Source organism: Lutra lutra, chromosome 9 (assembly GCF_902655055.1).
Source record: "Lutra lutra chromosome 9, mLutLut1.2, whole genome shotgun sequence".
Lineage (NCBI taxonomy): Eukaryota > Metazoa > Chordata > Mammalia > Carnivora > Mustelidae > Lutra > Lutra lutra.
The window spans coordinates 101,470,989-101,497,965 of NC_062286.1; the positions used below are offsets into that span (position 1 = coordinate 101,470,989).

Genomic DNA, 26,977 nt, shown 5'->3' on the forward strand with positions numbered 1-26,977 from the left:
AATGACTTGAATTGGCAAGCCACTCTGACAAGCTATGTTACCTGTGGCAAGTTATTTCACCTCTTGGGGTTTCTGTTTCATCAGGTGGAAAGTGGGGGAGAACCAGATGAACTTGATGAACACACTGTGAGCTTACCATGGACACAAAACTAATAGCACTTGCAGCCAGAAACATGAAGTGACTTATAATGAAGACAGGCATGGGTATAATAACAACAGTAAACATTCACTGAATGACTGACCCTGCGCTCTGCACAGTTCTTAGCATATGACCCATATTTTATCCCCATTGCTATTATCAGGCCCATCTTTCAGATAAAGTCTGGTCTGAAAATAGATGGAGGGAGGATTTGAACCCTGGTCAACTGACCCCAGAGAATGTGTCCTTAAACCATTTCTAAATATTGTCAAATAAACATTACAGACAATAAATACCCTAGAAATTTAGATGGGACAGTGACATTTCCAGCTGTGACAATCAGTATTCCTGTTCTCTTCACACCCGGTGCCCACCCTCTCTCCATAGGCATCTCCACATCTGGACACCCTGGAGGGACAAAAGTGATGCTCCAACACAGGATAAAATGTGAAACATGGGATTCTGGGAAATCAGTTGCATACACATTGAACATACGTTATGGTGACTCCATTTCCCTTTCTCCACTTTTTTTGGTGTTGAAATAATACCAAAATTTGGAAAAATAGTGCTTAGTATTCCTGCATATTCTTCACTCATATTTTCCAAATGCTAACATTTTACTCTATCTTATTTCTATCCTATCCTATCTATCTTCCCTATTTGCTCTATAATTCTTTGTCTATACACACACACACACACACACACACACACACACACACACACACATACATTTTCTTTTGAACAGCCTGGGAGTAAGGTTCAAATAGTATGCTCCCTTACATTTAAATATGACAATATGGGTTTCATGAAAACAATCACATTTCTTATGTAACCACATTTCAATACTGAAAATCAGGAAATTAACACAGATACAGTACTATTAGCCAATCTCTACACCTTAGTCAAATGTCCTCAATTGTTCTACCAATGTTCTTTATGGCAAAAGAAAAAAAATAAAAAGAAGACTCAGGATCCAATCCAGGATGATTTATATACCTTTCAAAGGGGAAATTATTGCAAACTTTCTATCTCTAGAGAAACCAGAGCTGAAGACAATACAAGATGGGGTCCTCTTTATAGGATAGCAGCTAAACAGACTATAAGCAAACCCAACCATTGAACTGACAGTAAAGGCATAATTCACAGAACCAAGCATGTGAAACCTAGGCAAAAAAACAGTCAACCTTCCCATGGGTCAGTGATCATGAATGCTATTCACAGCTATGTTTCTTTGTGTTCTCAGAGCCCCTTCAAACAGTGGCTCTTAAATTTAGAAGCAGCATCAGAAGCTTCCGGAAAGTTTGTTGAAACACAGATCACTGGCTCCTACCCCAGGAGTTTCTGATTTGGTAGGTCGTGGGTGGGGCCTAAGAATCTGTATTTCTATCAAATTCCCAAGTAATTAATGCTGGTATTGCTGGTCCAGAGGGATACCATGTGAGAACTAATGCCCTAAAAAGTAATGTAGGTCAGATGAAGCTTCATCCGAGAATTTCATATGATCATTTAATCGATGGACTTCTATTTATCAACTCCAATGCCTTATTCTCAATTCCAGTGGACCCTGTGATAGAGATGGATGGGGAAATTTCCCTGTTTGTTGAAAACCTCTAATTTCTACAAGATACTGGAATGACTTCAATTCCCACACAGGAGTTCTATTTGTGTGTGAGGTCCATTGAGTGTGCAATATTCATGCCACATGTTATTTGTGTTAATCAGAAGCATATGCTGTGTGTGTGCATGCACACACACATACACATACACACAGTGTAGGCTGATCTCCATAAATTCCCTGTAATGATCATAGTGCTGGTTATGATCTGAAAGGTGAAACAAAGTTGGAAATTGATACAGAATCTAAAAAATTTTTTGGTTATGTCATGTAAATTCAAGTAAATTCAAGCATGAAGCAAGGAACCGTGTCCCAGACAGAACTGAAACTTATTCATCTTTAAATCTCTGCGTCTCAATTCTAGCACTTTATAGCTATGTGACTTGAGAAGAGTTTCTAAATCTCTCTGTATCTCAGTTTCTTCACTCATTTATAAATGAGGCATGAAGAATTCACCTGTGGTAGATTAAATTATTGTTCAGCAGGTAGTTACCCTGTCCCCCTCAACCTCCATTGGGGAGCCTAACTCCCCCACCTCACTGACCTTGAGATAACAGAGTGTGCATGTAAGTATGGGGGCTTTAGAAAGCTTAGGCCTCAAGGGCATCATGTGTTTCTGTTTTTCTTTTGGGAATTTCTGACCTCTGTTAGAAAATCTACTGGTCAAAAATAGTAAGGCAATTATTATTCAAGGACAAAGTTGAACTGGATCTTTGGCTTAGACGCATGACTGGAGGAGCCTACCCTAGATCAACTGAACCGTAGACAAATTGTATATATGTTGTTGAGAACTAGGTGTCTCTTGTAGACCCCTGAAAATTTGTTTGTTATGCAGAAATAGCTGACTTATACAAACCTTATAGGAGTATTGTGAAGACAAAATAAAATAACAAATGCAAAGGGTTCAGAACAGTACTTAGCATGTAATGAATGCTCTGTAGGTGTGAGCTGCAATGATTATTACATCCAGTGCTAGACCATTGGGAAGTTTTTGCTATAGGAGACAAGGAACCCTTCTCCAGTGTCTAGTATTCCTTCCGTATATGTCTTAAAACCCAAGACATGGGTTCCAGCTCATATATCTGATCTTGACCTGATCTCTTTATTTCTCTGAGTCTCAGTGACCATTTATCCAATAGACTGGGACACTTCTGCCAACCTCATACTTTTTTTTTCTCGTTCTTTTTTTCATACATCACATGACAGGCATAAAAGCACTTTGAGAGTTTTATCTTCTCTTCAAGAATAAAAGCTATTCTGAGTAGATCACAGTAGACAGATCATTCAGTGTCCCCGGTATCTATTTGCCTGGTGCTCAGACAAGGACGACATATATAGGGGTTTTCACTAATACCAGAGATTCTTCTGGGAGGGGACTGAATCTTACACTGGGTTTTCAACTGTTCACAAAATTCTTTAATTGTATGTTCAGTCTTCATAAACTATTTGTTATTTTTGGGGAGAGTAGAAGAAGCAGGGGGTTTCTTAACAGAAGACATGAATTTAAGGGGTGGTCCATGGCTCAGCCTCTTCTTGATGACTTGGGAAAGTCATTCAGCTTCTGGGAAAATGAAGGTAATGCTCATAAACTGTACAGGGTTATCTGAGGATTTAGTAATGCCAGTGCTGCTGATGGCATGAGACATATTTTTTTTATAGTTTTGGAGGAAGTATAAATGGGCACAGCCCATGCGGAATGTGTGTTTGAAGAGTCTATCTGATTCTAAACTGAGCAAATTCCTTTGAGCCAGGAATTCCATTCGAGATATTCACATGGTCTTTGGGGGATAACCTATTACCCATTTTTGACCCTATTTTCCATCTCCTCCTTCTCACTGTGGAGACAAAAATAGCTCTATACCCAGCTTCCCTGTGACTGGGGAAGGACTTATAAGCTGTTCTGGGAAATGAGGGGCATCTGAGAAACATCTTTTCCCCTCCATGAATGCAGGAAGAGCTCTTTCTCACTTCCAAAGTTATCCTTCTGCTTCCTGTCTGTGTAGGCTGAGTACAAAGCTGTGCTCTCTGGACCTGCAGCAGCCATCTTGGAGCATTGGAAGGTTGAGAGAATTACAGAGACACCAACCACCTGGAGCCTGGATTATTAGGTGCTAGCCCAGCCTTGGAATGGGCAGTGTTGGCAATCCAGATGTTCTGTTAGTTACATGGCTAATTTAGGGCCTTTGTGATTTAGACTACTATTCGTTGTGTTATTGGCAACAGAAGAGCTCTTAACTGATATGCCATCTTACAGTCTCTCTCCCACCCTGACCACCATACACTCAATGTATAGAGAAAGAAACATCTAGAGCACCATTGTCCAATAAGTAGCTGCTGCCCCATGTGTCTACTGAGCACTTGAAATGTGTTCAGACTGAATTAAGGTGTTCTGTATGTATAAAGTACACACTGGATTTTGAAGACTTAGTACAAGGAAAGAATGTAAACTATGTCACTACAATTTTATATTGATTGCATGTTGAAATAATGCTTGAGATACATTGGGTTACACAAAACATATTACTATTAAAATTAATTTCACTTTTTCTTTTCCTTTTTCCTTTTATTTATTTACTTATTTATTTGCTGATTTTAAATATAATTTATTTTTATGTCATTAAGTACATTAAGTTCATGGAGTACATTCTAAATGTATTAAATGTACTAATATCTTTGTACAACCTCCCTGTACCCTATCTTCACATCTCATTGCATCTTGTAAAACTAAAACTCTATACCATGAATCAGAATCTTCTCATGAGTGCCTCCTTCCAGCCCTTGGTAAACAGCATTCTACTTTCTGTCCTTAGGAATCTACATTAGGTAGGTCCTAAGAGTGACATCAGAGTTTGTATTTTTATGAATACTCGTTTCACTTAGCATAATATCCTCAACGTTCACCCATGTTTCTTTTCCTTTTTAACAATGTGAGTATTTAATATGTACCTGTTTATGGCTCATATTATATTCTGTTGGACAGCACTGTTCTAGAAGGATAGATACCAAACCAACAACAATGTTCACCTCTGGGATGTGGAAGTGAATGAGGGGCTTGACATGGAGGGTGACTTTTTTCCTCTGGGTACTTCTTGAGTTTTCTACAATGGGGCATATATTTGTGTGTTATTTCTGTGAGTTTCAGGAATCCAGGACAAGATTTTTAAAAAAATGAATGAACGCTTGCAATCATGCCTTGTCAATTGTAAAGCTGTGCACACGTTAGTTGTGAGGGTACATCTTTTAAATTTGATAATCATCTATTTTGGACTATCATTGGACTTGATGATAAGTACCTGGTGCTTTAAATCTCTACAGTCTTGGAGAGCCTGGGTGGCTCGGTTGGCTAAGCGTGTGCCTTCAGTTTTGGTTGTGATCTCAGGGTCCTTGGATCGAGCCTCATGTCAGGCTCCCTGCTTAGTGGGAAGTCCACTTCTCTCTCTCCCTCTGCCCTCCCCCCAGCTCGTGCTCTCTCTCACCCTCTCTCTCAAATAAATAAATATTTTAAAAAATTTAAAAAATAAATCTCTACAACTTTAAATATTAGCTAAAGCACGCAGAGAAATGCCTAGGTAGCATTTGTGATAATATATAATAGAGTGCATCGTATTTTACCTGCAGAACACAATACATAAAATGAGCTTGCTTTTGAATAATTGGGGGCATATTTATGAGATCAGAATTAAAAAAACTAAAAATGTACAAAGAAGTTAAGGTACTTTGGGGTTAACTCATATATAACTAGCAATATTTATAATAATCCTCTTTCCACTGGTAGAACATAGCCTCTTGTAAAACATCTCAAATTGGTCACGGTCCTTGCCTTTTTGTGATACCCTGGGAGGCTTAATTTTCTCCAAAAACCTTTGAGTCATTGAATTTCAGATTTAACATTGATTTATTCCTTTTGAGAGTTTGCCAAATACAAAGATAAATTGCTTGGCTTAAGTGATTAAGGAAGAATAATGGTTTGCTTCTAGTCAGCACTGTGTTTAGTCCTTCTTTATTATCTTTAATTAAAAAGCCAGCCCACGATTTTCAACCTGCTAATGGAGCTGGAGGACAAACTAGCAACCAGGGTCCTGGTGACGAGCCTGGCTGTGGGTTGGAAGGACAGTCCACAGGATGTCTCAGCTCTGCTGCTTGCTGGCTTCCAGCAAAGTTTGGATGATTGACATTAGGTGTATATTCTGGAGTCTTTGAGTTTTATTACATGATTTTGCACAATTCGAGCAAAAATCCAAGTGGTTTTGCTTCAGTGTCATCATCTTACAGCTCAGCCATAGATTAGTTGTGCAATGTTGGGCAAATCAATTTTCCTTTTGGATGTCATCTTCTAGGCCAGGAAAATGGAATGTTGGTCCAGAAGATGACCTCCAAAATCTTTTCCAGCTTTGAACTCACCTTCTCCCTCCCTCCTCTTCCCTTCCCCTTCTGTGTCATCTCCTTTCTCCAAATGTTCAGTGTCATCAGTAAAACACGTGTGTTATCTGACATTTAATGCCACAGTTAATTATCTGCATTAATGATGTCCCTGCTACTAAAATATATATGTTATATATCAAATTATATATACTGTATATATTTAAATTATATGTAATATGTACATTATGTAATTTAATATAGTATATACATTACAGATATGAATATGTTGCACATATTAAATTATATAACTGTATATTTAAATTACTATATAATTACATATAACACAAATATATAATCATACGTTATTTTGTATATAATATATATCATATATAAAATTGTATACAGTTTTGTATGTTATATAATATATGTATATATGTATATGTGCACATATACATATATTTAGATTTATGTGTTATTTAGATTCAGGTAATCTAAATATTAACATATTTAGATTATGTTTGGATTATGTACAAATACACATACATGGGAAAGAAGCGTTATTGGAGCAAACATACCTGTAAACTCCCAAATTCCAAAAGCTTCTCTGGGGTAGGTCAGAGAAAAAAAAAGAATCGAATTATATTTTCCAATTTGTAAAAAACCTAAATTTAACAATGCTTTATAAGTATTGTTTGGAAATTCAATTTTAGAAATGGACAGTGAGATTCAGCTCCCTTTTACCCTCTTTGTTTTGAGATTTTCCTGCCATCCTGACTAGAACCAGAAATTCAGAAAGGGTGAAGTAAGAATTCCTTGTTCTCATTCATTATGAGATTGATCAGTACAATTGCTCTAGGAATATAGTCAGACTTACAACTCAACAAACACAGCCCATTAACAGATCTCTTCTCAACATGGGCATAGTGTGCGTGTATCAAAGCATGATTTACTTGGATTTGTTGAGGCGGCAGTAAATAAATTTGGAAGCACTGAATTGTATTAGAAAAACATGACTGAGCATTTAAAGCTTTTTCTCAGTGAAATAAATGGTATGTTTGCTGACAATCTCTTTCTCATGCATTAATATGGAAAAACGGATTTACTAAAAAAATGGTAATAGAAACCAACAAACACCTTAATTTATGTTATTATCCCAGCCAATATAAAATTCAGGGACGCAGAAATGGCACTGGCAGAGACCCACGGTAGCAGCTGCTCCAAGACTCCATGGAGCATGGTCTACTTGAGGGAGGCCACGTTGCCATGGCAGCAAGCTACTCCAGTGAGCTGCCTGCAACCTCAGACAGCTGACTTTGCCCCCAGGGTGCCAAGCATCTGTCCTTCCTTGGATATTTGGTTGGGTAGAGGTGAGGGCATATGACCTAGCATTTCCTGAAATCACTGGAAGATACAAGATGCATCCAGATTGGTCCCTGCCTTCAAGGAACTTACAGTCTGTTAGGCTGAGACACCCTGAGAAAAGCCAAATAGTTAGATGGTACAAGGACTTCAGGTGCCCCGAGAAAGGGTCATGGATGAAGGTGGTAGCAGTCAGGGAAGCTTTCTTGGAAGGCAGTGGGATTTAAATGAGATGCTGAAGAACAAATGAAATTGAAATGGGCTCCCTTGATCTCATTGTAGCTGTAGATTTTTTGGTTAGCTTGTTTACATTGCCTTACTCCAAGACCACAGAAGCTTGGTCTTGGGTCTAGAATTATTCAGTCTGACTTTATGTACAGGTGAGGTAATAGAAGAAAAAGAGGATGAGTGGAGGGTGTAAGTCCTGGGAGGAATAAGACTGCAGTGATGTGAGGCTGGGAGGATCCCAAAGAGAGGGACTTGGGGACAGGGGCAGGCAGGTCCACATCCCATAGGGGCCCCTGTGGGCAGCTGTTTTCTCCCAACTGAGAGTTGACTGACAAGAGCTCTCGCCACAAACACCCAACCCCTCTCAGGTGAGTATATGGCTGGTCTTAGAGTCTCAGACAAGAGGTTTCCCCTAGGTAGTAGCTGCAACATTTGTAAGATGGTAATAAGTTTAAGTCCTCGATGAATTGAGACAAGACATTTTTCTTGCCATCATAAACCATATAGCATTGTTGACTGCTTTTCTGTTAAAGGAAACTTGATATTTTAGAGTAGTTTTAAATATACAGAAAAGTTGAAAGTACAGAGAGTTCCCATATACTCACACTCAATTTCCCTATTATTAACATCTAATATTAGTATGGTACATTTCTCACAACTAAACATTATTATTAACTAAAGCCCATATTTTATTCAGATTTTCTTAGATTTTACTGATGGTGTTTTTTCTGTCCCATTATTCCATCTAGAATTCCAAATTACATTTTTTTGGTCATGTTTCCTTATTCATCTCAACTGTGACAATTTTCAGGCTTTTCTTGCTTTTGATACCTTGACAGTTTTGAGGGGTAGTACTTTTCAAAGGAATTTAAACCTACATACTGATTGAGGATTTGATTGCCATTTGACCATTTTCTTTTCCCTTTCTTTCTTCCTTCCTTCCTTCCTTCCTTCCTTCCTTCCTTCTTTCCTTTCTTTTCTTTTCTTTCTTTCTTTCTTTCTTTCTTTCTTTCTTTCTTTTTCTTCTTTTTTGTTTTTAAGGTTTATCTATTTATGTGTAAGTCAGAGTTGGGCGGGCAGAAGAAGAGAGTCTTAAGCAGACTCTGCACTGAATGTGGAGCCTGACACAGGGAAGGATCTCATGACCCTGACATCAGGGCCTGAGCCAAAACCAAGAGCCAGACACTCAACTGACTGACTGCACCACCCAAGCAGCCATTTGCTTGCTTTTCTAAATGCATTTCATCATTTACTTGACCTTGAGTCTTGTGGTAGATTCATGGTGGTTTTGATTTTTCTCCCTCCCTGTATTTCTACCCTTGCTGTGGCTTCATCATGGGTAGCATGTACTGTGTACCTCCTGGCTTTGTGTTTGATCATTGGAGTTGTGTTGGCCAATGGCTTGTCGGGAGAGGTGACAGTGTGCCATGATTGAGCCTAGGGCTTAAGAGGACCCCTGTGCTTTCACTGATCTTCTCCACTTTTGTCATCTTGTGAGAAGAACATCCCAGGGCTAGTCCACTTGTGGCAGGAGGATGAAAGTTACGTGGCTCAGAGCTATCCTCAGCTGATCCTGGCTTGGGTCGTCTCACCCTGGCCAACTCAAAGATGAATGAATGGTATTCCAGGATTGTTATTTTTAGTCTCTGAGCTATGGAGAGATTTGTTATGCAACAATAGTAAACTGATACAAAGCCTCAGATTGAATACACTTCAGACTTTTCAAAAACTTTGTTTAAAAAGTTAAAAAAATTTTTTTGGAAACATATAATCAAGAGGCCCACATGCCTCACTGGATCATTTGAGTGTCTGTCATGAGAGGACAGGTGTCTCATTGACAATCTGAGCCGTCTCACCTCTGAAGCAAAAAGACAATATTTTCAGCTAATTGACAACCTGAGATTGGGGTCAAATCTAAATGGAGCTGCTTAAGAATGGGCCCATTCATTCCTTCAACAGCTATTTATTTGGCGCCTAATACATGCTGGGACTTCTGCCTAGTGCTGATCAGATAGGGGTAAGCAATGGTGGACAGAGCTGTGGCCCTCAGGGAGCTGGCTTCATAGGCGGAATGTGAGTAAAAAGGCAATTAACAAGAGGAATGTGGTTCTGAAATGAAAGCTATTGTGGGGGGATCTGACCTGTTTGAGTTTCCAGGATAAGCTTCCCTGAGGAAGACTGACCTGAATTCCGAAGAGGGGAGCATTCTGTACAGAGAACAGCACACTTTGCAACAGTAGGAAGCATGGAGGCTTCATGGGGTGACACAAAGCCCGGTGGGGCTGGCCTTCAGGATAGGGAGGGGCCTGGGGAGCAGGATGGGGCTGGCATCTGACTGCCCAGAGTTTTTAACACACTGGTTTTTTAGGATTTGCCCACTCCCCAGGGTAGATGCTTTTAAGCATGTCAGGCCTAAAGCTCTCTTTCTCATCAATTCCTTTTCTGATTTAGGTGCTCATTCTTTCTTTTGCTAAAGCCAAGAACATAGGTAGGTGCCAGGTCATGCCAGGTCTTCCAAATCATATTAAAGATCATGACCTTGGGGCATCTGGGTGGCTCAGTTGGTTCAGTGTCTGCCTTCAGCTCAGGTCATGATCCCAGGGACCTGGGATTGAGCCCCTACTTGGGCTCCTTGCTCAGCAGGGTCTGGCTTCTCCCTTTGCCCCTGCCTGCCACTCCCCCTTCTTGTGCTCTCTCTGTCAAATAAATAAATAAAATCCTTAAAGATCATGGCCTTTAGCATAAGAGAACTAGAGGTCTATGATGATATTTGAGGCAGGAGAGGATACTGTCAGATTGGAGCCAGTCCTTAGAGCCTTGTGTCCCCAGTTGAGTTTTTCTAGCAGAAGACCCTAAGATAAGGGGCTGAGTGCAAATGTCTTATTTGGGAGGGGATCCCAGTAAGCACCAGTGGGGAAGGGGAGGCATTCATAAAAGGTGTGTTATTAGCTTGTTACTACAGTGGACATGTGGGGGAGTTATGGGAACAGCATAGAACATGTCTCAGAGTCATCTCACAGCAGTGTTTATCCATCACTCCCATTAGTCATTGGTGGAAGGCTGCTCTGGCGACGGGGGCAGTCACTGTCTAGGGCTTCCTGTCTGCCCTGAACAAGGACTCCAGTGATCGAAGGACCTGCTCAGGTGAAGAGTTGTGCATATCGGCAGTTGGAAGTCTCAGAATCTCTGTACCTAGAAAAAGTTAGTGCTGAGGGAATGGTGGAGTGAGTGGGGGAGAGACATAGGAGTGTCTGTTTATCTGGAAAAGATACCATCTGGTCCTTACATCTTGCAAACTGCAAAATGCCACCCTAGGTTGAAGGCTATAAAGAAAAAACTACAACAGGTGTCCTGTGCTGTCCCCTGCCCCATGGAAAACTGGCCAATTGATGGAAGGTATAAGAAACCCCAGTTACTTTCTTTTTAGTTCCTATTTATGATTTGTTCCCATTTTATAGGAAAGTTCAACCTATGGAAGAGAGAGCTCGGTTTTGCTGTTCAGTCAACTTAAGTTAGAATCTTGGCTCACATCAGGGAGATTTAAATCAAAACCACATTGAGATACCACCTTACACCAGTTAGAATGGCCAGAATTAACAAGACCGTAAACAACATGTGTTGGAGAGGATGTGGAGAAAGGGGAACCCTCCTACACTATTGGTGGGAATGCAAGTTGATGCAGTCACTTTGGAAAACAGTGTGGAGGTTCCTTAAGAAATTAAATATAGAGCTACCCTATGACCCTACAATTGCACTACTGGGTATTTACCCCAAAGATACGGATGTAGTGAAAAGAAGGGCCATCTGGACCCCAATGTTCATAGCAACAATGGCCACAGTTGCCAAACTGTGGAAAGAACCAAGATGCCCTTCAAAGGACTAATAGATAAAGAAGATATGGTCCATATGTCTATGGAGTATTATGCCTCCATTAGAAAGAATGAATACCCAACTTTAGTATCAACAAGGACGGAACTGGGAGAGATTATGCTGAGTGAAAAAAGTCAAGCGAAGAGAGTCAATTATCATATGGTTTCACTTATTTGTGGAGCATAAGGAATAACATGGAAGACATGGGGAGATGGAAAGAAGTGAGCTGGGGGAAATTGAAGGGGGAGACGAACCATGAGAGACTGCGGACTCTGAGGAACTAACTGAGGGTTTTGGAGGGGAGGGGGGTTGGAGATTGGGTGAGCCTGGTGGTGGGTATTATGGAGGGCATGTATTGCATGGAGCACTGGGTGTGGTGCATAAACAATGAATTCTGAAACACAGAAAAGAAATGTAAAAAAATTAAGTAAATAATAATAATAAAAAAGAATCTTGGTTCATGGTCATAGCTTTGAAATCTTGGGCATGTTACTTAACCTCCTGCTTCTGGAAGTACCTGATTCTAGAACCAGAGACCGTAAATTAACTATGCTTGTTTGCTGGGGCTGCCATAAAAAAATACCACAGACTGTGTGGCTTCAATAGCAGAGATTTATTTTCTCAAATTTCTGGATGTTAGAAGTCCAAGGCCAAGGTGTTGTCACATGGGATTTCTTCTGAAGCCTCTCTCTTTGCCTTGTAAATGGACATCTTCTCTTTTGTCTTCACCTGGTCTTCCTTTTGTGCGGGTCAGTGTCCTAATCTCTTCTTATGAGGACATCAGTCATATTGGATTAACCCCACTCGTATGACCTCACTTCATCTTCATTACCTCTTTAGAGGCCCTATCTTTAAATACAGTCTTACTTTAGGTACTGGGGGTCAGAGCTTGGAGAACTTTGAGGGCACACAATTTATCCCATAACACTAACTACACAGCTTACTCATCAAGACTTTCTTCAAAATCCTTCCCTCTATGTGCTCATCAACCTAGTCTGAATAATAATAAAGCAACAAATTTGGCTGAGTCCCAACAAATTCTATGCCTTACACGATCTACCTAAAAACCACCTAGCTCAACCCTGAAACCATTCTCTGTCAAGGTTGCTTAAGCACAAAGAGTAGCAAACACAGTCTTACTTGATCAACAGGTTTCTCTGGTGGTCTTTGGGGAGTCAGCAGGATCAAATACAATGATAAATGAAGACTCATAATACCTTGCATTTAGAGGTGCTCAATAAATGTTAGTTTTTTTCCTCATAACCCAATCTCATCGCAAGAGAAAGGATTTTCAAAGCTTAAACAATCATTTTTATTTTTTCTTCTTCTTCTGTCCAATTGACAAAATAATCTCACTCCAAAAACCTTCTGTCCCTCTGTTTTATTTGAACAAATCTGGGCCTAATACAAGTCAGCAGTTTCTAAATTTTCAGCTCTTCCTCAGAGTCTTTGGAATGTTGGAATCAATTCGGGGTTAGCAAAGGTTTTTTGGGGCATAATACAATTCTGTTGAACGGGGCAGTTATTGGGAATTTTGCAGACTCTAGCAGTTGAGTGTGAATTATGGGACCAACTACTGTTATGTAAATTACAAGAACATAGAGAATAATTTCTCTCTCCCTATAGGATCAGAACATGGCACTGTTTATATTGAAAATAATATCACTACCCAATTTTGTTAGAACTACTTCCTTATATGTCTGCCTTTCTATAAAGCAGAAAGTAACTGAAAGGAAAGAACTATGTTTTATTAGCTCTCTACTTCCTTTGCCATCTAAGATTAGATTTTTTGCACATACTCAGACTTCAATACGAACTTATGGAATAGAATATAGTCTTCAGCGGTGAGGGTATTGGACAGTGAGGGAGGAGGACATTGAGTGCCTCTCGTAGGTGAGCAGCTTCACATTCTTCCTCCTATTCAACCCTTACCACAGTCCAGTGCAGTCATAATTGATATTCCTTTCCATCAGATGAAGAATCTAAAGCTTAGAGAGAATACCTTGGCCAAGGTCTCAGTTCAGATAAAGGACAGGGACAGGAGGCAGTCCAGATCTACTAGTGCTTCATAATGGAAAACAATGATAAAAATCTTTGCTTTCCTGTTGAGTGACTTGGGTAGATTACATTGAAAGCCAACCATGCATTTAAGGCAGCTGAGACATTATTAGTTTGCATGAAGGCAATGACAACAACAGCAACAACAACAGAATAAACCAAGCGAACAGTCTCAAGAGGGGGAAAAAATGAAAACAATCAAAAGGATCATTTGGTGCAGTAACAATTTGGTTATTTTAACAGTGTTTTGCTTTTGACCTGCTTTCCTTGGTTTTGGTCAGAGCCTTCATCCATTTAAGTTATTGCTGACTTTCTGTTTAATACTTCAATGATGGTTCAGGCAGAAGGACTGTAGGCTTGCCCACAGTCCTTCTGCATTCTCCTCTACAAGCTTAAAGCCACCTCCTGTAAACTCCAGTGACTCTACCTGAAGGCCCTTCTCAAATGCTTGTGCCATGCACTGAGAAGCCAAATGTGCTGGAGAATTAATTCTACTGGGAGCCCCCTTGACCACTACCTGCCATATAGTTGGTGTATAACACCCTGATTACTTCCCCATTGGCTAGGGTAACTCTGGGGCATGTCCTACATAGTCTCTTACAAACCCTCAGCAGGCCTGAGCCCAGTTGCCTACAATAGTAATTGGCTGAAGAACACATACTTTACTAGGTTCAGTCCCTTTCATGTCTCACTTCCCCAGCTCCTTCTGGTGCTTCCTAAGGGACTTCCCAAGGTACAAAGCCCTAGTCTGGATAGGTAGTGGGGACATAAGAATTTAGCCCTTATCTGCGTCCACGGTGGGTGGTGATACACTGTCATGAAAAGAAAGTGGCAGTTCTAGGAGGAAGAGGTAGGGGGACTGAGGGAAGGGCTCTCCTTGAGGGGCGTGGTGGGGAGAGGAATTCATGTTTCATGCATTCTGTGTTGTTTTGGGGGAACAAAAAAAGATGAGAACCTAGTGTCTCCTGGGCACAGACCTCTTTCACTAGGAGAGCTCTCTATGGAAGGGTACTGCAGGGGGATTTCCAACATGTTAATATGGGGAGTGGTGATGTCAGTGAGGAGAGATGCATTTAGGGGCTGAATAAAGATGACAGTTGAGGAACTGAATGTACAAAGCTAAGTCCTCTAGCCTTGCTGCTTTGGCCCTTAGACCAGCCGTATCAGCCTGTCCTCAGAGCTTGTTAGAAATGCATTCTCAGCACCCACCTCCTGAATGAGAATTGGCATTTTAATAGGATCCTAGGTGATTCATATGCACATCGAAATTTGAGAGCACTACCTTAGGAATCTAAAAAATACCAGGAAAATATGACATCTTGAGCTTTCAATTGGGTTTCTCTCACTACACCTACACAGTTACCTGCCTACTTGAGCTCTGTCTTTTCTTTCCCAAAATATTTTCCAGACTCTCTAGTCTTGATGGGGTTCTTATTTTTGTCTAGTGTAAATAATTTTACTTAACCTAAACACTAAATCAAGTTACTGTATAAATGATCCCAGATGCTTCCCCATGCCTTCACAATTAATGTAGTATCAAGGTAGTCATGTGATCTTGAGCAGAAGAGTAGCCCATCTGAATTGAAGAGGCCTCAACGATCAAAAGAATTTGGACTTGAAGACATCTAAGATCCTTCCACTCTGTCCCATGATTGCATGATTCTAAGTTCTCACATTTTGACCTGATGGATACAGATAAGAATGTTTCCAAGAATACTTCTACAGTAGGTTGTCAGAATAATGACCCCGGTTTATTCATCCTTCTCTGTATCCTCTCCCTTGAGTATTCCCTGCCCACACCGAGCCTGGCTATGTGACTTGTTTTGGCCCATGGGGTATAGCAAACATGCCACAAGCAGAGATTAAAAAAATGCTGGAGGAGGAGTCAAGATGGCGGAGAAGTAGCAGGCTGAGACTACTTCAGGTAGCGGGAGATCAGCTCAATAGGTTATCTAAAGATTGCAAACACCTACAAATCCAACGGGAGATTGAAGAGAAGAAGAACAGCAATTCTAGAAACAGAAATCAACCACTATCTGAAAGAACTCTACGGAAAGCACTCAGGGAACAAAAGCTCCCTAAAGCAAACCCAGCAAACCCGAGCGGATTACTCAGCCCGGCCCCAGGTAAGGGCGGTGCAACTCCGCCTGGGGCAAAGACACTTGAGAATCACTACAACAGGCCCCTCCCCCAGAAGATCAACGAGAAACCCAGCCAGGACCAAGTTCACCTACCAAGGAGTGCAGTTTCTATACCAAGGAGAGCGGCGGAATTCCAGAGGAGAAGAAAGCAAAGCATGGAACTCATGGCTTTCTCCCCATGATTCTTTAGCCTTGCAGTTAATATAATTTTTTTTTCTTTTTCAATTTTTTTTCTCTTCTTCTGCTAAATCTTTTTAACTTTTACTGTTTTCTTTTTTTAACGTTTTTTAAATAGTTTATCTAATATATATATATATATATATATATATATATATATATATATTTTCCTTTTTATATTTTTTATCGGCTTTCTTTTTTTAATAGTTTCTTTTTTTTTTCTTTCTGAACCCCTTTTCATCCCCTTTCTCCCCCCTCACGATTTGGGATCTCTTCTGATTTGGCTAAAGCATATTTTCCTGGGGTTGTTGCCACCCTTTTAGTATTTTACTTGCTCCTTCATATACTCTTATCTGGACAAAATGACAAGGCGGAAAAATTCACAACAAAAAAAAAGACCAAGAAGCAGTACCAAAGGCTAGGGACCTAATCAATACAGACATCGGTAATATGTCAGATATAGAGTTCAGAATGATGATTCTCAAGGTTCTAGCCGGGCTTGAAAAAGGCATGGAAGATATTAAAGCAACCCTCTCAGGAGATATAAAAGCCCTTTCTGGAGAAATAAAAGAACTAAAATCTAACCAAGTTGAAATCAAACAAGCTATTAAAGAGGTGCAATAAAAAATGGAGGCTCTCACTGCTAGGATAAATGAGGCAGAAGAAAGAATTAGCGATATAGAAGACCAAATGACAGAGAATAAAGAAGCTGAGCAAAAGAGGGACAAATAGCTACTGGACTACGAGGGGAGAATTCGAGAGATAAGTGACACCATAAGACGAAACAACATTAGAATAATTGGGATTCCAGAAGAAGAGGAAACAGAGAGGGGAGCAGAAGGTATGTTGGAGAGAATTATTGGAGAGAATTTACCCAATATGGCAAAGGGAACAAGCATCAAAATCCAGGAGGTTCAGAGAACCCCCCTCAAAATCAATAAGAATAGGTCCACACCCCGTCACCTAATAGTAAAATTGACAAGTCTTAGTGACAAAGAAAAGATCCTGAAAGCAGCCCGGGAAAAGAAGTCTGTAACGTACAATGGTAAAAATATTAGATTGGCAGCAGACTTATCCACAGAGACCTGGCAGGCCAGGAAGAGCTGGCATGATATATTCAGAGTACTAAACGAGAAAAACATGCAGCCAAGAATACTATATCCAGCTAGGCTATCATTGAAAATAGAAGGAGAGATTAAAAGCTTCCAGGACAAACAAAAACTGAAAGAATTTGCAAATACCAAACCAGCTCTACAGGAAATATTGAAAGGGGTCCTCTAAGCAAAGAGAGACCCTAAAAGTAGTAGATCAGAAAGAAACAGAGACAATATACAATAACAGTCACCTTACAGGCAATACAATGGCACTAAATTCATATCTCTCAATACTTACCCTGAATAATAATGGGCTAAATGCCCCAATCAAAAGACACAGGGTATCAGAATGGATAAAAAAACAAAACCCATCTATATGTTGCCTACAAGAAACTCATCTTAAACCCGAAGACACCTCCAGGTTTAAAGTGAGGGGGTGGACCTCATTGAACGCGGGGCTACATCTTTGGATTGCTGTCTTCTCAGCCTGAGCCAGGCCCACACATAAGCAACCATGTCTAAGGGACCTGCAGTTGGCATTGATCTTGGCACCACCTACTCCTGCGTGGGTGTCTTCCAGCACGGGAAAGTGGAAATAATTGCCAATGATCAGGGAAACTGGACCACCCCAAGTTATGTCACCTTCACGGACACCGAACGATTGATCGGTGATGCTGCGAAGAACCAAGTTGCAATGAACCCCACCAACACAGTTTTTGATGCCAAACGCCTGATTGGACGGAGATTTGATGATGCTGTTGTCCAGTCTGATATGAAGCATTGGCCTTTCATGGTGGTGAATGATGCTGGCAGACCCAAGGTCCAAGTAGAATACAAGGGAGAGACAAAAAGCTTTTATCCAGAGGAGGTGTCTTCTATGGTTTTGACGAAAATGAAGGAAATCGCAGAGGCTTATCTTGGGAAGACCGTTACCAATGCAGTTGTCACAGTACCTGCGTATTTCAATGATTCTCAGCGTCAGGCTACCAAAGATGCTGGAACTATTGCTGGTCTCAATGTGCTTCGCATCATCAGTGAGCCAACTGCTGCTGCTATTGCTTATGGCCTAGACAAGAAAGTTGGAGCTGAAAGGAATGTGCTGATCTTTGACTTGGGAGGCGGCACTTTCGATGTGTCCATCCTTACTATTGAAGATGGGATCTTTGAGGTTAAGTCCACAGCTGGAGACACCCACTTAGGTGGAGAAGATTTTGACAACCGAATGGTCAACCATTTTATTGCAGAGTTCAAGCGCAAACATAAGAAAGATATCAGTGAAAACAAGAGGGCAGTTCGTCGCCTCCGTACTGCTTGTGAACGTGCTAAGCGTACACTTTCCTCCAGCACCCAGGCCAGTATCGAGATTGATTCTCTGTATGAAGGAATCGACTTCTATACCTCTATCACTCGTGCCCGGTTTGAAGAATTAAATGCTGACCTGTTCCGTGGCACCCTGGACCCTGTAGAGAAAGCCCTTCGAGATGCCAAGTTAGACAAGTCTCAGATCCACGATATTGTCCTGGTGGGTGGTTCTACCCGTATCCCCAAAATTCAGAAACTTCTCCAAGATTTCTTCAATGGAAAAGAACTGAATAAGAGCATCAACCCTGACGAGGCTGTTGCTTATGGTGCAGCTGTCCAAGCAGCTATCCTTTCTGGAGACAAATCTGAAAATGTTCAAGATTTACTGCTGTTGGATGTCACTCCACTTTCTCTTGGCATTGAAACTGCTGGAGGAGTCATGACTGTTCTCCTCAAGCGTAATACTACCATTCCTACCAAACAGACACAGACCTTCACTACCTACTCGGACAACCAGCCTGGTGTGCTTATTCAGGTGTATGAAGGTGAGCGTGCCATGACCAAGGACAACAACCTACTTGGAAAGTTTGAAATCACAGGCATACCTCCTGCTCCTCGTGGTGTCCCTCAGATTGAGGTCACTTTCGATATTGATGCTAATGGTATCCTCAATGTCTCTGCCGTGGATAAGAGCACAGGAAAAGAGAACAAGATTACCATCACTAATGACAAGGGCCGCTTGAGCAAGGAAGATATTGAGCGCATGGTCCAGGAAGCTGAGAAGTACAAAGCTGAAGATGAGAAACAGCGGGACAAGGTGTCTTCCAAGAATTCACTTGAGTCTTACGCATTCAACATGAAAGCAACTGTTGAAGATGAAAAACTTCAGGGCAAGATAAATGATGAAGACAAACAGAAGATTCTTGACAAGTGCAATGAAATCATCAACTGGCTTGATAAGAACCAGACTGCAGAGAAAGAAGAATTTGAACACCAGCAGAAAGAGTTGGAGAAAGTCTGCAACCCCATCATCACCAAGCTGTACCAGAGTGCAGGGGGCATGCCAGGAGGAATGCCTGGAGGCTTCCCTGGTGGTGGAGCTCCTCCCTCTGGTGGAGCCTCCTCTGGGCCCACCATTGAAGAGGTTGACTAAACCAACCTGAGAATAATTAGGTTGAGCGTTGTTCCACACACAATATTCAAAGGACCCAAATTTGTAGCAAATTCCATGGCAGTTGTAATGTTGAGCTGCTATAGCAAAAAAAACTGGGCATTCTTGATACTTGAATATGGAATATGTGCACAGGGAAAGGAAATAAACATTGCACTTTATAAGCACTGTATTGTTAAGTGGAAAATGCAATGTCTTAAATAAAACTGTATTTAAAATTGGCAAAAAAAAAAAAAAAAGTGAGGGGGTGGAAAAGAATTTACCATGCTAATGGACATCAGAAGAAAGCAGGAGTGGCAATCCTTAGATCAGATCAATTAGATTTTAAGCCAAAGACTATAATAAGAGATGAGGAAGGACACTATATCATACTCAAAGGAACTGTCCAACAAGAAGATCTAACAATTTTAAATATCTATGCCCCTAACGTGGGAGCAGCCAACTATATAAGCCAATTAATAACAAAATCAAAGAAACACATCGACAAGAATACAATAATAGTAGGGGATTTTAACACTCCCCTCACTGAAATGGACAGATCATCCAAGCAAAAGATCAACAAGGAAATAAAGGCCTTAAATGACACACTGGACCAGATGGACATCACAGATATATTCAGAACATGTCATCCCAAAGCAACAGAATACACATTCTTCTCTAGTGCACATGGAACATTCTCCAGAATAGATCACATTCTTGGTCCTAAATCAAGTCTCAACCGGTATCAAAAGATTGGGATCATTCCCTGCATATTTTCAGACCACAATGCTCTAAAGCTAGAACTCAATCACAAGAGCAAATTTGGAAAGAACCCAAATACATGGAGACTAAACAGCATCCTTCTAAAGAATGAATGGGTCAACCAGGAAATTAAAGAAGAATTGAAAAAATTTATGGAAACAAATGATAATGAAAACACAACGGTTCAGAATCTGTGGGACACAACAAAAGCAGTCCTGAGAGGAAAATATATAGCGGTACAAGCCTTTCTCAAGAAACAAGAAAGGGCTCAGGTACACAACCTAACCCTACACCTAAAGGAGCTGGAGAAAGAACAAGAAAGAAACCCTAAACCCAGCAGGAGAAGAGAAATCATAAAGATCAGAGCAGAAATCAATGGAATAGAAACCAAAAAAACAATAGAACAAATCAACGAAACTAGGAGCTGGTTCTTTGAAAGAATTAATAAGATTGATAAACCCCTGGCCAGACTTATCAAAAAGAAAAGAGAGAGGACCCAAATAAATAAAATCATGAAAGAAAGAGGAGAGATCACAACGAACACCAAAGAAATACAGACAATTATAAGAACATACTATGAGCAACTCTACGCCAACAAATTTGACAATCTGGAAGAAATGGATGCATTCCTAGAGACATATAAACTACCACAACTGAACCAGGAAGAAATGGAAAGCCTCAACAGACCCATAACCAGTAAGGAGATTGAAACAGTCATCAAAAATCTCCAAACAAACAAAAGCCCAGGGCCAGATGGCTTCCGGGGGGAATTCTACCAAACATTTAAAGAAGAACTAATTCCTATTCTCCTGAAACTGTTCCAAAAAATAGAAATGGAAGGAAAACTTCCAAACTCATTTTATGAGGCCAGCATCATCTTGATCCCAAAACCAGACAAGGATCCCATCAAAAAAGAGAACTACAGACCAATATCCTTGATGAACACAGATGCAAAAATTCTCACCAAAATACTAGCCAATAGGATTCAACAGTACATTAAAAGGATTATTCACCACGACCAAGTGGGATTTATTCCAGGGCTGCAAGGTTGGTTCAACATCCGCAAATCAATCAATGTGATACAACACATTAATAAAAGAAAGAACAAGAACCATATGATACTCTCCATAGATGCTGAAAAAGCATTTGACAAAGTACAGCATCCCTTCCTGATCAAAACTCTTCAAAGTGTAGGGATAGACGGCACATACCTCAATATTATCAAAGCCATCTATGAAAAACCCACCGCAAATATCATTCTCAATGGAGAAAAACTGAAAGCTTTTCCGCTAAGGTCAGGAACACGGCAGGGATGTCCGTTATCCACCACTGCTATTCAACATAGTACTAGAAGTCCTAGCCTCAGCAATCAGACAACAAAAGGAAATTAAAGGCATCCAAATCGGCAAAGAAGAAGTCAAACTATCACTCTTTGCAGATGATATGATACTATATGTGGAAAACCCAAAAGACTCCACTCCCAAACTGCTAGAACTTGTACAGGAATTCAGTAAAGTGTCAGGATATAAAATCAATGCACAGAAATCAGTTGCATTTCTCTACACCAACAACAAGACAGAAGAAAGAGAAATTAAGGAGTCCATCCCATTTACAATTGCACCCAAAACTATAAGATACCTAGGAATAAACCTAACCAAAGAGACTAAGAATCTATACACAGAAAACTATAAAGTACTCATGAAAGAAATTGAGGAAGACACAAAGAAATGGAAAAATGTTCCATGCTCCTGGATTGGAAGAATAAATATTGTGAAAATGTCTATGCTACCTAAAGCAATCTACACATTTAATGCAATTCCTATCAAAGTACCATTCATTTTTTAAAAAGAAATGGAACAAATAATCCTAAAATTTATATGGAACCAGAAAAGACCTCGAATAGCCAAAGGAATATTGAAAAAGAAAGCCAAAGTTGGTGGCATCACAATTCCGGACTTCAAGCTCTATTACAAAGCTGTCATCATCAAGACAGCATGGTACTGGCACAAAAACAGACACATAGATCAATGGAACAGAATAGAGAGCCCGGAAATAGACCCTCAACTCTATGGTCAACTCATCTTCGACAAAGCAGGAAAGAATGTCCAATGGAAAAAAGACAGCCTCTTCAATAAATGGTGTTGGGAAAATTGGACAGCCACATGCAGAAAAATGAAATTGGATCATTTCCTTACACCACACACGAAAATAGACTCAAAATGGATGAAGGATCTCAATGTGAGAAAGGAATCCATCAAAATCCTTGAGGAGAACACAGGCAGCAACCTCTTCGACCTCAGCCGCAGCAACATCTTCCTAGGAACATCACCAAAGGCAAGGGAAGCAAGGGCAAAAATGAACTATTGGGATTTTATCAAGATCAAAAGCTTTTGCACAGCAAAGGAAACAGTGAACAAAACCAAAAGACAACTGACAGAATGGGAGAAGATATTTGCAAATGACATATCAGATAAAGGGCTAGTGTCCAAAATCTATAAAGAACTTAGCAAACTCAACACCCAAAGAACAAATAATCCAATCAAGAAATGGGCAGAGGACATGAACAGACATTTCTGCAAAGAAGACATCCAGATGGCCAACAGACACATGAAAAAGTGCTCCATATCACTCGGCATCAGGGAAATACAAATCAAAACCACCATGAGATATCACCTCACACCAGTCAGAATGGCTAAAATGAACAAGTCAGGAAATGACAGATGCTGGCGAGGATGCGGAGAAAGGGGAACCCTCCTACACTGTTGGTGGGAATGCAAGCTGGTGCAACCACTCTGGAAAACAGCATGGAGGTTCCTCAAAATGTTGAAAATAGAACTACCCTATGACCCAGCAATTGCACTGCTGGGTATTTATCCTAAAGAAACAAACGTAGTGATCCGAAGGGGCACGTGCACCCGAATGTTTATAGCAGCAATGTCTACAATAGCCAAACTATGGAAAGAACCTAGATGTCCATCTACAGATGAATGGATAAAGAAGACGTGGTATATATACACAATGGAATACTATGCAGCCATCAAACGAAATGAAATCTTGCCATTTGCAACGACGTGGATGGAACTAGAGGGTATCATGCTTAGCGAAATAAATCAATTGGAGAAAGACAACTATCATATGATCTCCCTGATATGAGGGAGAGGAGATGCAACATGGGGCGTTAAGGGGGTAGGAGAAGAATAAATGTAACAAGATGGGATTGGGAGGGAGACAAACCATAAGTGACTCTTAATCTCACAAAACAAACTGAGGGTTGATGGGGGGAGGGGGGTTGGGAGAGGGGGGGTGGGGTTATGGATATTGGGGAGGGTATGTGCTATGGTGAGTGCTGTGAAGTGTGTAAACCTGGCGATTCGCTGACCTGTACCCCTGGGGACAAAAATATATGTTTATAAAAAATAAAATTAAAAAAAAAATGCTTGTGCACCGGGCTTGCCCTCCCTTGCTACACGTGGCAACCACCACCATGTGAATAAACCCAGGCTAGCATGTTGGAAATACAGGGTCCAGTCACCCCTGCTTCCCTACTGGACAGCCAGCACGACACATCGAACATTTGAGAGAGAACAATTGTCTCCTGGCCACACCACTGGCTGACTGTACCCATGCGAGTGACTCCAGATGAGGCAAACAGACAATCTACCTAACTGAACCCATCCTAAATTACCGACACAGGAAATCGTGAGTCAATAAATATTTGCTGTAAGCAACTATGCCTTGATGGCTCGTTACATAGCAGAAGCTCATTTGATATAACTTCATTGTCTTTAATTCTCCATTCCTGCTTTTTATAGGGGCATAGCTTGACAAGGGTGCAATATGGGTGCCCATGCCAAAAAAAAAGTCATTTTCAAGATCAGAAATTAGTTTCTCCCATTATAGTTGACTCCTGACTGTTTCACAAATGATTGATTCTTGGTCGCCTATACCCTATTTGATGAAAACAGAATGTATGTTCTCCTCGCAAAGTTAGCAGCATGCTCCCTCCTCAAACACTGGCACAGAAATGAACATTGTCCGTAACGCAATAGGGCTTTTTCCCCCTTCTCTTTTCTCTTCCTTTTTCTGATTGCAGCTGAATTGAACGATCTTGTGCTGGGCCATTCTGATTGTATGTGTGCTCTTCCAATAGGCTTCTTGTCTAAAGTAGCAGATGTCTTTCTCTCTGTCTCTCTGAAGAAATGACAATAGAAGTAAATTGTGGCCCTGTGGCTTATTCAAAGCTGCTGAAAGCAGAGGCGGGCTTCAGAGAAACCCAGCAGAACTTTGACATTCGTAGGCGTCCCTGGCAGACGGTGGTTGTTGGGTGGAATGCCCCCACGGAGATGAAAGACCACCAGCCACAAGTGGTTTGGAGTCATAATGTTTAGAAAATGGCAAACATACTCATTGTTTCCTGACTTAAATCAAAATAAAACAAACGGAAATAACTCCCACGCTGCAATCACAGCCACTTGACATTACCCAGCTCATATACAATGCACAATGCATTTTGCCTTTGAAACAGGTTTTCCATCTATGCGGAACCCTGGCAAATGACAAACATGATGACAAACAAGTCAACTTCAATATAGTTTGTATCTCAAATGCCTATTCATCAGGAGCCAGTCACATCCCTCATCTTTCATGGAAGGGCTGGCATGAAGCAATATCCCCGCAGAACTTCTGAATGGTAAGTAACAGACGGGAGCGCACGTTTGAAGGCTTTGTTGCTGTTGTTGTTGTTGTTTTCTTTTACCACATTATGGGTGGAAAAGGAACCGGAAGTGTTTTGTCCTCGGTTTTCTTTGGTGTTCGGAACCGTGTTCCTGCAGGGAGCTCATCATACGCAAGTAAATCAGCCTGTAACTCGGATAGTAGGTCTTAAAATGCATCCAGTCACTGAACTAAGTTGCACTCAAAGCCTACAGTGAACACGGGAGATGTCCAGCGCATCAAAATAAATCCAAATGACACATCACCTTTTAAAGGTCTGTAAAATCGAATCAGGCAAACACTTTTCTCTTCTAATTTATACCCTTCATCTCTGCTGTGGGCTGCTCTCCAGCTGCTTTGTTACTATTTATCTTTCCAGACATCCCCTAATTGTCCTTCCTGAATCTAGAGCTTTTTTTTTTTTGAAGATTTTATTTGTTTATTTGACAGAGAGAGATCACAAGTAGACGGAGAGGCAGGCAGAGAGAAAGAGAGGGAAGCAGGCCCCCTGCTGAGCAGAGAGCCCGATGCGGAACTCGATTCCAGGACTCTGAGATCATGACCTGAGCTGAAGGCAGCAGCTTAACCCACTGAGCCACCCAGGCACCCGAATCTAGAGCTTTTTAAAAAATTCATTTTTTTAAAAAATTTTCTGAACTTTCATGTGTTTTTTTTTTTTTTTTTAAAACTCTTCCTGTGTCTCTTTTCTTTGGCGGTAATATTTTATTATAATTTGTATTTTGAGTTACTTCTTATTTCTCATCTTATTTCCAGAATGCTAGAAGGAGAGGAACAGATGGCAGCCGCTGGTAAAAGAAAAACACCTCTAATAAATGCATATTTAGTTACTCATTTTCTAAACCCAAGTTTGCCAAGAGAGCACTAATGGACACAACCAGCATCAGCACAACAGGAAATTGTGAGAAACTACGTCCATTCTGGTGAGAAAAGGAAAAAAGAGATGGGTCAACTAGAAGGGAAGGAACTTCTGGATAACCCAGGTGAATACTGGATCTCTGTCTGCAGAGTCCACAAGGACATTCCAGGGAAGAACGTTTACTAAGGGCAAAAATTATTAATGTAGAAACATAAACATTCACCTTTTTCTCTTGTCATGCCCAACACCTTCTACTAGGGAACGGTCAAGTTGGCTTTCAGGCTCTTCTTGATCACAGAGACTTTGGAAGCTGAGAGCAAAGTAATGTATGTGAAGAGGATAAGCTGTTTCACCCAACTAAGAGCCAGCTGGGGTAAGAGGCGGCTTAAGAGAGAGGTAAGAGAGGGACGCCTGGGTGGCTCAGTTGGTTAAGCAGCTGCCTTCGGCTCAGGTCATGATCCCAGCGTCCTGGGATCGAGTCCCACATCGGGCTCCTTGCTTGGCGGGGAGCCTGCTTCTCCCTCTGCCTCTGCCTGCCATTCTGTCTGCCTGTGCTCGCTCGCTCTCCTCTCTCTCTGACAAATAAATAAAATCTTAAAAAAAAAAAAAGAGAGAGAGGTAAGAGAGAGAGAAAGAGCCTTTTAGGCAGCATGTTAGAGAAGCTGGGAGATGTCAGGACAAAAGAGAAGGTGTGACATTCTCAACCAGCTCGAGAGAAGAGAGGAGGAGAGAAAACTGGACTCTAGGAAAGACTGCATTCTTCGAGAGAAGTCAGGAAATACTGGAATGCAATTTAATTACTTCTGGCTGGGGGACTGGGAATGCAGTGCTGGCTAAGAGTGAACTTGCTTGGAGGTTGAGAATTACTTATGGAACGGAAACTCTCCTTCTGGGTTCAGTTCTTAGAACCAAGCTGTCACATCATGATTCCACACACCACCAGCACAGGCTTGCACGTCGCAATACAGGAACTGTGGAGGCGGGGGAGAGAAGGTGCCATTGTTCCTTCAGTGATCACAGAAAGGTGATGCTGTTTTGCAATTCTAACTCTCTTGTCCAGATGCAGGTTTTCTCTATGTAAGACGTAGTCCTGAATCCTGGGAAAGGATGCTAAATGGCCAGCAATCCAG

The 26,977-nt window shown here is 41.0% G+C and overlaps 2 protein-coding genes across 3 annotated transcripts in view; one reads left to right on the plus strand and one right to left on the minus strand.

Moving 5' to 3' along the window:
• The window catches only part of PCSK2 (proprotein convertase subtilisin/kexin type 2), a 257,758-nt gene that overhangs the window by 139,607 nt on the left and 91,174 nt on the right, over positions 1–26,977 (minus strand). The window lies entirely within an intron of this gene.
• On the plus strand, positions 17,501–19,499 carry LOC125108856 (heat shock cognate 71 kDa protein-like). Its single transcript, XM_047745215.1, has one exon. It carries the CDS (start codon positions 17,558–17,560, stop codon positions 19,496–19,498), a length of 1,941 nt encoding a protein of 646 aa, XP_047601171.1. The 5' UTR covers positions 17,501–17,557; the 3' UTR covers position 19,499.

Bases quoted from the DNA above. Each gene is read 5' to 3' on its own strand.
- LOC125108856 (XM_047745215.1), top strand. From the start codon at position 17,558: ATGTCTAAGGGACCTGCAGTTGGCATTGATCTTGGCACCACCTACTCC.